This window comes from Lipotes vexillifer, unplaced genomic scaffold, assembly GCF_000442215.2.
Source record: "Lipotes vexillifer unplaced genomic scaffold, Lipotes_vexillifer_v1.1 scaffold443, whole genome shotgun sequence".
NCBI lineage: Eukaryota > Metazoa > Chordata > Mammalia > Artiodactyla > Lipotidae > Lipotes > Lipotes vexillifer.
Window position 1 is genome coordinate 221206 of NW_006779163.1, and position 11840 is coordinate 233045.

General features: G+C 50.2%; 1 protein-coding gene across 1 annotated transcript in view; it reads right to left on the reverse strand.

The window, feature by feature from the left end:
- Window positions 1-11840, reverse strand: part of ATP2C2 (ATPase secretory pathway Ca2+ transporting 2) — an 80740-nt gene that overhangs the window by 38035 nt on the left and 30865 nt on the right. Inside the window, exons 2-6 of the mRNA XM_007452518.1 lie at window positions 10854-10964; window positions 9311-9427; window positions 2216-2305; window positions 644-679; window positions 478-539 (exon numbers count right to left, since the gene is read on the reverse strand). Coding sequence (XP_007452580.1) covers window positions 478-539; window positions 644-679; window positions 2216-2305; window positions 9311-9427; window positions 10854-10964 — 416 coding nt within the window. The remainder of the gene's footprint in view (window positions 1-477; window positions 540-643; window positions 680-2215; window positions 2306-9310; window positions 9428-10853; window positions 10965-11840) is intronic.

Sequence of the window (11840 nt, forward strand, 5' to 3'; positions counted from 1 at the left end):
CAGCTGAGCAAATGGCCGGAGTTCATTACTGAGTTGTCTACCCCCTTCAGCCAGAGTTCTGATGCCTCAGCTCCTTCAAACCCCGCCTCTCAGCCTCTTCCGAAACCCCCCTTTGAGAATCCTGTGAAAATTCCAAATGCCTCCCTAGGAAAAACGCACACGTTTTTGCACACTTCATCACAGGTTTTGTGGGCCACCCTCTCTCCAAAGCCACTCCCGTCACCCGTGGCCCCCAGGCTGGGCAGCCTGATTAGACACCAGTGACAGAGTGGAGGCCCAGAGAGGTTGAATGACACACCCAAGGACGTGTCGCAATCGGCTGGCAGCGCAGAGACCAGGTTTCCTAACCCCCAGGGAGACATGCTTCTCCCATATCACATTACAAAGGATATAAATATTGCCAAACTTTTTGTCAAACTCACCAGCCCACTGGCTCCTCTGATGAACCAAAAAGTCCCAGGGGGGTCTCTGACTTACCAGTTACATTCGGGAGGCACCAGCTTGGTCAGCTCTTCCAGAGATTTCTCTGACCTGTACTCCTGGCAGGAAGCATGTGAAACGTGGTGTTTAAGAGGGAGGCTTCCACAGAGCTCCCATCAGCCCGGGTGACCCCGCCCAGGACTTCAGGACACACATTACACACCTGGATGAAGGCGACGGTGACCACCATTAGCACGGCCTAGGGGGCAAACGGGAGGGACGTTAACACCCAGCTGCCCAACGAGCAGGCAAACGAGCCCAGGGGAGGCAAGGAGGCGGGATCGTCCTGCAAAATATTATTTCCTTTCTTCTTGCAAAATAAGAACACTGTGCAGAAATTTAGAAAACAGACGAGCCAGAAAAGCACCTCCAATTCTGCCACCTAGAGGTTCACATCTGGGGGTTATCCTTCTAGATTTTTCAGCGTAGATACACGTACAACACAGGATCCTCTAGTACAGAGGTCATCGTTTATATCTCAACAGCAGCTAATAAACATCAGTCCACATCAGAAGATGCGGACCTAGCCTCAGGCTTTCGAACAGAAGCATCGAATGCCACTGCACAGAAGGAGTCTGTTTTTGTATTTTAAAAGACGGCACTTGGGCTTCCCTGGTGGTGCAGTGGTTGGGAGTCCGCCTGCCGATGCAGGGGACACGGGTTCGTGCCCTGGTCCGGGAAGATCCCACATGCTGCAGAGTGGCTGGGCCCGTGAGCCGTGGCCGCTGAGCCTGTGCGTTCAGAGCCCGTGCTCCGCAACGCGAGAGTTGTGCCACAACAGTGAGAGGCCAGCGTAACGCAAAAAAAAAAAAAAAAAAAGTATGTTCTGCTGCAAAAATTTTTTCGAAAAAAAAAAAAAAAAAAAAAAAAAAAAAAAAAAGACGGCACTTGACAGACAGAAGGAAGCAGGAACGAAAGTTATCAGAATGTGTTCAGAGCCACATTTCAAAGGTCACATACTGTATGAGTCCATTTATAGGAACTACCCAGAACAGGTAAATCCGTGGGGACAGAAAGCGACGGTGGTTTCAAGGGGCTGGTGGGGGGGGCGGGGAGGAGACTGTAATGGGTGCGGGGTCTCTTTTAGGGTGAGGAAAACATTTTGGAACTAGACCGAGGTGGTGGTGGCACAACACTGTGAATGCAGTAAATGTCCCTGAATTATTCATTTTAAAACGGCTAAATTTTTCAATTAAAAAAAACATTTTTTTTTAAAGGTGCCCAACGGTTCTCTCCGAGTAATGATTACGAACAATGAATCTTGTTTTGTTTTGTTTTTGTTTTTTTGGACGCACCACACAGCATGGGGGATCTTAGTTCCCTGACCAGGGATCGAACCCACGTCCCCTGCGGTGGAAGCGGAGACTTAACCAGTGGACCGCCGGGGAAGTCCCCAAGCAATTATTCTTTGTACTGCGCACACAGCCAGGATCCCGCAGTTCCACCCAGGGGTCACAGGGGAGGAGTTATTACAACATTGTTCCTGACGGCAAAGAACCAGAAGCCACCAGCGTAACCGCCAAGAGAGCGACGGCCAAGGAACCAGGACGCCCTATTTGGGGGTAGAGAAGGATGTGGATTTCCTGTCCTTTCTTTCTGTTGTGTTTTCTTTTCCTAAAAAAATCTACAGCCAAACTCTTTCTTCCTTGCATAACAAAAGACAAGCACAGACTCAGCAAGCCCCTTGGCAGCCGGGTCTGGGATCCGGGCACTGCCCCCCACGGGGTGCACTCACCATGGCGATGCTGATGGCATCCTCGTACTCCTTCGTGAGGACGCTCACCAAGGCAGAAGCCAGAAGCAGTAGAATCAGGGGGTTCTTAAACTGAAAAATGAACACAGGGCAGGGGGATCTTTTCTAGGCTCACAGAGATCAGAGACTGGGCTTTCTCCCGTGTAGCCGCGTCACTTTCTCCCGTGTAGCCGCGTCAGCTCTTCACTCACAGCCCGCTTCCAGGCCAACCCTACAGTGATCCGCGGGCTAGGAGATGAGGACCACCGCCACCCGATGCTTCTCTTCCACCTGAACACCCACCACTGCAGTTTCACTGACACTGACTTCCTGGGGTCATCCTGACACTGTCCCTGTCAAGACGCCAGCCCCGGCGCTGTCTTTGAGTCCTTGGTCGTGCTCTGCCACATCTCCACGATGCTCCAGGTCAGAATCTTCCCCTCTGGTGGGATGCCAGCCCTGGCCCAGCATGGCCAAGGGGTCCCCTCTCACCACACCAGTCCTGCAATCCTGTGTGTCCCAATCACAAAGACCCACTCTTGTAACTGCCTCTGGGAGCTCCAGAGATGTCCCTCCTGAGAAAACGCATTCCAGAAACTTCCCAAAGGATTTTTACTTTATGATTTTATGTACAGTGGTCATCTCTTATCAGTGGTTTTGCTTTCCACAGTTTCAGTGACCTGTGGTCAACTGCGGTCCAAAGCCATTAAATGGAAAATTCCAGAAATAAATAATTCGTAAGTTTAAAATTCTGGGCCATTCTGTGTAGCATAATGGAGTCTGTGCTATCCCATTCCATCCTGCCTGGGATCCCCAACCAAACACATCCCCTGCTCTTGGCATCCAACCACTGACACCCTCGCGGCTCAGTGATCCAGGATGACATGAAGCAGAGAAGCCTCCTATGTCTCAACGCCTGCGTCACTCCCGTCACTTCAGCCCTTCGTGTAGGCATTGTGCCGTCTCACATCATCACAAGAAAAAGAAAGGTGAGTAGAGTACCATGAGATGTTTTGAGAGAGAGAGAGAGAGAGAGATTAATTCACATGGCTTTGATTATAGTATATTGTTATAATGGTTCTATTCTATTATTACTGCTGTTAATCTCTTGCTGTGCCTAATTTATTAATTAAAATGTATCGTAGATATGTATGTACAGGAAAAAACATAGTATATATAAGGTTTGGTACTATCAACTGTTTCAGGCATCCTTTGGGGTCTTGGCATGTACCCTCCACAGGTAAGGGGGGACTACTGTATCTGTCTCATTTCACACATACATTTCAATGGTTACAGACAAGTGATAGGAAGCATAAACACAAACATATAAAAACAGGATCGGAGAGAGTAGACCAAAGGTCAGGATCAGGGTGGGAGTCAAAATATCAATAAGCAAATCATGGTTGTTTAAATTGGGGCTGTACCTTTGGCTCTGAGCTTCCCAGCAGCAAAGGCAAAAAGGGAAATGGGATCAGATGTGTGATTCGTACTGCTGACAGAAAGAAGCACATCAGCATCATGCCAGTGTGGTACATGAAGGGATTTAATGCCTCTCACCCCAGAACTGCTGTGCTTTAACTCCTCTGAATGAGGGACAGGGCACTTTGCGGTCAGCTCATGGGCCACCCGGTGTTAGCCACTGCATCTACTGTGACTCCTCAAGACTGGGCAACTCGAATGTATTTCACCTTCTTAGCTACAATTTTTCTGCGACTGTATCAAATTATTTGTCTCTATTCTCTGCTAGAATGTAATCTTCCTAAGCACACAGGCCATACCCATCCTGGGGTCCCCAATCCCTCCAGGACCCAGAAGGGGATCTGAGCACATGGGGAGGCAGGCAAGAGCTCAGGAATCTGATAGAATTCCAGCTGTCTCCACCATGACCTCATTGACAGACCTCGAGCGAGCCTCTGACTTCTCCAGCCTCTCTCTCTCTCGGCTGATGGGAGGACTAAAGGGCATAAGGAGGTTAGAGTGACCTGCCAAGTGGGTGGCACACAGTAGGTGCTCAGTACACGGGAGCCAGAAGGACCAAGACTGATTACAAAAGGCACTGGATAAACACTGGTCAAAGGGAGGAATCTGGCTGCCTGAGCTCCAGAAAACGGTCCCTCTTATCAGGGCTCTTGATCCAACAGCTGGCCCTCAGGGAAGCCTTCCCATCGATCCTTGCCAGGGCTGGGCTGGGCTGGGCTGGGGTAGGGGGGGGTGTCATCATACCTTCAGAGAGAACCACACCTCAAAGCCAGCTTGCCTGGGAGCTCCGGTGCTCCGGTCTGAGACACACTGGTGGGAGTCAACCCCGGGAGACCCACGAAAGAGCTTCCCACAAAAACTTGAAACCTGCATCAAAGTTTCTGAGATGGACCTTATTCAATTAGCTACAGGCTTCTTTCCAAGAGTGATGTCTTCAACATGTAAATAAACTATCCATCCATTTTACAGATCTTATAAGCCATTCCATGGGCATGAGTCCACAGATTAGGAAAAGGGATTAGATTTAAAGGGCACTAACAAATCAACTGTGAAGAGGTGCCTTTGGGGCATGTGGGGAAAACCAGCTCTGGACCAGGCACTGGATGATGTGAATGAAGCGCTCATGGTCTTAGTGGGATAAGAGTATTGTTGTTATGGTTTAAAAAAAAAAACAACAAAAAAAAGACAGTCTTCCCTGGTGGTCCAGTGGTTGGGACTCTGAGCTTCCACTGCAGGGGGCAAGGGTTCGATCCCTGGTCGGGGGGCTAGGATCCTGCATGCCGCACAGGGCGGCCAAAAATAAATAAATAAATAAAAAATAAAAGAGAGAGAGAGAGAAAGAACAATGTCCTCCAGGGCAGAGATACACACCAAAGTATAGATGGTAAAATGATTTAGTATCTAGAATTTGCTTTAAAATGCTGCAGAGAAAAAAGGGGGATAAAAAATGGGGCAAAACGGGTTGACAATTAGTAAAGCTAGATGCTGGATACATGGGGTTTATTATTATCTTATTCTCCCTCCTAATGTATATTTTTGAAATTTTCCCTAATAAAAGGTTTTGGTCAGAGGAGTCCCAGTTTTGGTCCTGAGAGCACCTGGAAGCACCGGAGATGGGGGTAAGGGGATTGGGGGCAGTTTGCAGAGGGAAGGGGCTGCCGAGAGTCCTTGGGCTAGACTCACAGCTGCCCAGCAGAGCTCACAAACACGGCCAAACACCACCACCCCAGAGAGGGACACACCCTTTCCTTGGAAGTCCAGGGAGGATGAAGGGCCAGATACAAGGGCAAGCCAGCTAACAGTATATTAGTGTCCTGGGGATGCGGTGATAAATGACAACTTGGGGGGCTTAAAACAAGAGACTTATTCTCTCACACTTCTGGAGGCCGGAAGTCCAGAATCAAGGTGTCGGCAGGGCCGCGCTCTTTCTGGAGGCCCCAGGGCCTCCTAGGGGAGGACCCTTTCCTGACTATTCCAGTTCCTGGTATTGTCGGCACTCCTTGGCTTGTAGACACATCACTCCACCTCTGCTGTCACAGAGCCTTCTCCCCTCTGTGTGTGTCTGAGTCTCTTCTAAGGACACCAGTCACTGGACAGGGGCCCACGCTAACCCAGTATGACCTCATCCTCACTAATCACATCTGCAGAGACCTTATTTCCAAATAAGACCATATTCTGAGGTTCCAGGTAGATGTGAATTTTGAGGGGATGCTATTCAACCTTGCACAGGGAGGGAGAACCCCTCAGTTCAATGGAGTTAAGAATAAGATTTTATTTCAGCCCCGAGCCCATCACAGACTTCCCACCCGGTTGGACAGAAGTGAGGGGGGAGGGGGCACAAACACGCCCTGAACACCCGTCATGCACCTGCATTCTCCAGGCCACCTTCTGAGGCCAGGTTACCCCAAATGCACCAGGCTTCTCCTCAGGGCCTTTGCACGTCCCCCTCCTGCAGGATCCTTCATCCAGACCCTACCACGGCTCCTCTCCTCACTTCACTGGGTCTCTGCTCAGACATCGCCCCCTCCAGACACCAGTCAGATGTCTCTGCTGACCACCCGGCTCCCCACTGGCACGTCCTCACGCCTGTCTTGACTCATCTCCTCAGGCCACGCCCACTGGGTGCTGTATCACTCACCGAGTGTCTGTTTCCCTGAAACCAGAAACTTGGGTTAGGCCACTGCTCTATGCACAGTGCCTCGACCTGGCCAGGAGCACAAAAGGCGTTTATCTAGAATGAATGAACGAAGAGCCAACGCCCATCGTTAGGTGGGGGAATCGGAGGCTTGGTGGGGTTGGAGCTCCTGACCCCGGTCACCCAGCATGGTGCGGATCAGCAGTGGGTCTGCACTGCCCCGGCGGTGCATCCTCCTGGCCAGGTCACTGCTGCGCTGCTGCCTGGATCCCTGCCCTCACCTCTCCCGGCTCTGGCTGGCAGCTCCCTCCCTCCCTGCTGGCTGTACCCAGTGAACACTCAGAGAGCAGGGTGCCTGTTTCTGCACAAGGGACCCCTCCAGCCATGGGCTCAGGGCTAGCTCATGGGTCCACAGTCCCGGCCAGGATGCTCTGAGAGCTGGGACCAGGTGCTGGCCTCACCCTGAACTCCAATTCCAAGCCCATAATCTCACCCCCTCCCCCTGAGGCTGGACCTGAGCAACCCTCCAGGCCGACACTGATACCACCAGCCTCCCTCCCTCCCTCCCCTCCTGGAGACCATCCCAAGCACCTGCCCTCTCCCACCCAAAACAGGTCAGTCACCGTGAGACACAGCACACAAGTGTCAGGTCCAATGGGAAGATCCCACCATGTGCCACTAGGGCTGCCCTGGCCACAGATAATCAGACTCTTCTGGCTCTTGGGGCCCCTTCTAAGCCCACAAGTAAAGGGGGACAGGCAGAAAGTAGTCTGTTGAAACCTTACTGTGCGGTGAGATGGTGATACACCGGAGACGTTCATTACAATGAACAGTAACAACCGCAACAACCAGCTTTTCCCGAGCACCTCCTCCAGGCCACGTCCTGTGCTCAGTGCTTTACCTGCATCATTTCGTAGGCTCCTCCCAACCCCATGACACAGGTACTGTTAAGTAGTCCTGCTTGATAAATGACCAACCTGAGGTTCTGAAAGAAACTGAATTGCCAAGGATTTAATTAGATCAGGCAGCTCCAAAACCTGTACTCTTAACAGCTACGCTCAAATCAAACCAGGGCTCCCTGGCAGGCACTGGGACTTGGGGCAAGCTTTATTAGGCACTTAATACGGGCTAAGACTCTTGTTTTGTAAAACTCAGAACAGGAGGTACTTATCAGGCCTATTTTCTAGATGGGGACAATTGAGGCTCAAGGAGGATCAACAGTCACAAGGCTGAAGTGGGATCTGAACCCGGCTGACTCTCATCTACCTTGCTTCATGACTCCAGGACAGGGATCTTGGGTCACGCTAAGGTACAATTCCTAATGGTGAGTCTCCTGAGACGGAGAGGCAGGGCTGCCCCGTGAACTGGCTGAGTTCCCTGTCACTGCAGGTGACAGACAGGAGAATCACAGCATCTGGCGTGTAGCAGATGCTCAATGAACAAAAAGAATTAGTAAGTGAGAGCACATGGACTTCCTGCGCCCATCAAGGGCGGGTAAACATGGCCACTGGGAGCTTCCTTCCAATCCCGCGAGGATTCCCTGAGATGGAGTCCTGAACTGATGAGGTTAAGAAGAATATGCACGGTTCCTGCTCTTAGAAACTGAAGAGATTTCATTCCTGGAAAGGTCCTGGCTGGAGCAGAGCCCTTGGCGTGAGGTAGAGGCCAGGTGAGCAGGTCCTAGTAGAAGGGGCAGCCAGGGCAGAACTGACCAAGGCCCCACTCCAGAAGGGAGAATGTCCCTCACAGCCTGCGTGTCTGCCCCCTTCCCTGAACTTCACCTTCCAGGAGCCTCTGCTGCCTCTTCCCAACACTGGGATTCCAGGAAGTTTCTGGGTTGGCCAGAACCACCTGCATACCTAGAAGCCTATTTTGGTGCCAAAATGCGTCAATGAATGACATCCCTAGGGCACTGAGAACCAACCAATGAGCAGGGTGGAGACTGGAGGAGAATGGAGGGTGAGGATGCTGCAAGGAGGGCTGTGATTGGTCCCTGAACTGACCAATCGAGAAAGCCCTAAATGTGAGCCAGGGGAAGGCAGCCGAAGCCGCGCAGCCCTGAGTCAGGCTAAGAGGGAGGTGTCAGGGCTGGGAGAGGGTGCAAAAGGCCAGAGGGGAAACTGAGGCAATCTGCATGGCTTCACGTTCCCATGGCTTCATGGGAAGTTCTGCCTGTTAACTGGAGCTTTCAGAGCTGGTACTGGGGGGTGGGGGGTTGATTTCTAGACGGGAATTTGCAGCCGTGTCTATTTCCATTTCTTCCCCGCCTTCCCAATGGCTTCCAGGCATTTGACTCATGCACCACGCATTCAGCACCAACGGCAGAGGCTAAGAGGGCCGGGGCTCTGGAACCAGATGCCTGGCTTCACTTCCCAGCAGTGCCACTAACTACTGCGTGACTCTGAGCCCTGGTTGCCAGATAAACTACAGGTCACCAGTTAAATGTGAATTTCAGATAAACAAGGAACTTCTTTTTTTTTTTTTTTTTTTAAGTGTAAGTAAGTCCCATGCAACATTTGGGACATAGATAAAAAAAAAAGAACAGTTTTTTCATGTATGTGAAATTCAAATGTTAACAGGGCATCCTGTAACTTTATTGGCTAAATCTGGCAACCCTACACAGCCTCGGGAAATATTTCAACTTCACCCTTCTCATCTCGAAGTGGGGATTAGGAAGATGATTAAGTAAGTTGACGCTTGCTTACCTACTCAGTCAGCATGTGCCTGGCACATGACAAACCCTCCATGAATGGAACAACTACTATTCATGGCCTTGGCTGCTGGGGTAGTTAGTGATCCCTCCTGCCGGCTAAGAGCAGCCTGAATGGGGAGAGCCTTGTTTAACTTTGTAGTACAATTGCTCTACACCCCGGGACTTGTCCACGGACACCCTCAATCCATACTTAAACAATGAATGTCCGTCCCCCACCCCTACCCGCCAGGTGTACACGAGTCCATTCACGGAATGACACCTACAGTCCTACCTGATCAAGATATTTCTTCCACACGGGTTCTGTGTCATCAGCGACAAACTCATTCCAGCCATGGACCAGCCTGCGCTGTGTCACCGAGAACTCTGACAGCCCGTTCTGCAAATCCACCTGGAGGGAGAAGGGCCGGCCGGTAAGGATTAAGGAGCCCAAGTCACAGGATTCCCACTCTGGCAGGCAGCCGCTTCCATGATGATCAAGGGAAATGGGCTGTGACCACAGAGGAGGGGGCAGCAGTTCAAAGACACCGAGCAAAGAGGGGCAGAGAGAGGAGGAAACCCAGAGTCCAGTTCTTTGTCAGACCGCACTCTGCCCTCCAGATACTGCAGAAAAGACATCCTTGGGCCTACATTTCAAGGAATGCAATTGTAGTATGGACACCTGGAGATGCAGGAACACTTACGTTTCATCTTTAGAAAAATGAGCGAGTCTGGGAATGTAAAATGGTGCAGCTGCCGTAGGAAACGTTATGGAAGTACCTCAAAAAATTAAAAATAGGGCTTCCCTGGTGGTGCAGTGGTTGAGAGTCCGCCTGCCGATGCAGGGGACACGGGTTCATGCCCCGGTCCCGGAAGATCCCACGGGCCGCGGAGTGGCTGGGCCCGTGAGCCACGGCCGCTGAGCCTGTGCGTCCGGAGCCTGTGCTCCGCAACGGGAGAGGCCACAGCAGTGAGAGGCCCGCGTACCGCAAAAAATAAAATAAATAAATAAATAAATAATAGAACTACCATATGATCCAGCAATTCCACTTCTGGGTGTATATACCAAGAGAACTGGAAGCCCATCTCAAAGAGGTATTTGTCCACCCATGTTCATAGCAGCATAACATACAACAGCCAGAGGTGGAGGCAACCCAGTGTCCATCAACACATGAATGGATAAGCAAAATGTGGTGAGGACACACACACAACACACACACAACACACACACACAACACACACACACACACACACACACACACACACCATGTTTGCTCAGTTCTCTAAGTAAAGATAATTAAAAACATAAAGCAAGCAAAGTCCTTCAGCCTCAGAGGGGAGCCGCATGGAATGGAAGCGGTTTTTTGGTTTGGGTTTTGTCTTGTACTGGCCAGGAATTCAAATTCGCTGGAGAAACTGGTGAGATTTGTTTTCAGTCACTGGAAACACCATGGATTAGAAAAGATGAGGGGTGTGCACAGCAGATGGTGAAGAGTTTGAGCTTTGATGTCAAAACACCTGGACTCAACTCTGGCTGTGCTGCTGTGGAACCGTGTGGGTCCCTTGAGACATCCTCTGTCTCCCATCAACAGGTACACAGAGAGCTGGGAGGATCCTGGCTGCTAGGAAGGGCCTTGACGATTAGCGCCACTGCCATTAACGTGGATGCCATTCTGGTGGAAATCAGAATGGTTCAACAGCGATAGTATGTTCTACCAGTGATGATAAAAATGTACTATAGCACAGAATTCTAAAGCCACTTTCAGGACTCTGTATTGCTTTCTTCTTAATCTAAAAACCCTACCGCACCTGGCATCAGATACAAATTCAATTCTTACATAAAATGCTTTGGCCAGATCCTCTCTGTGGCATTTGCTTGCTTCCTTGGCTGGCAGGGCGACCACCGTCTTCTCTTTCTCGATGGCTTTCAACTCATTTTGTCCATCAATCTGTGAAAAAAAGCAGGATTGCTATTAGGCACATAGGTTTTGTACTGATATGTCTTTTTAAAGTATAATATACAAAGAGAAAGTGTGCAGATCTTAATAACTGTACAGCTCGAATTTTCACAAACTGACCCATATAACCAGCCTCCAAATCAAGAAACAGACATTACCAGCCCCCAGGAGATTTGTTTTGCTGGGGTTTGAACTTTGTGTAAATGGTAACATGCAATATATATGCTTTTGACTCAAGGTTATTAGTGAGATTCATGTATGATGTGTGTAGTGATGGTTCACTAATTTTCATGGCTGCATAATATGCCACCAAATGACTATAGCACAATTTATTTATCTGTTCTACTGCTGATGGATTGTTTCCAGTTGTTGGCTATTACAGATGCAAGCACCGGAACTCACAAAGCTGACAGAACAAGGCAACAATTCACAGGCTTAGAACCCTGGACCTTGAACGTCTGGGATTCTCCGTTAAGTTTGCCCCATGCTACAGAGAGTGCCCCCTGATGGTGACTGGAGATATCACAGCCTGTTCTAGGAGATGTCTGCAACAACCTAAGAAGAGTGGGGAACCCGGCCAAGGTATGGGTGTCTAGCAGGTCTGGGAAGAAGCCACATGAAACACCTGAAGGGTGTGGGAGACACGGTAACACAGAGGAGACCTCATAATTAGGAAAACGCTGAGTATTTTTACAAAATTATTCCTAGTATTCTGACATGTAGAACATGATAATCATCTTTTCCTTTTCCACCAGGAAGTCTGGCACTGGGAAGGAGGAAGGGGAGAGGCATTGGCTAACCTCTTCCTTCAGCTGCAAGAGAGACGGTAAATTCCCCTGTTACTTCTTGCCATCCCCCCCCACCCCC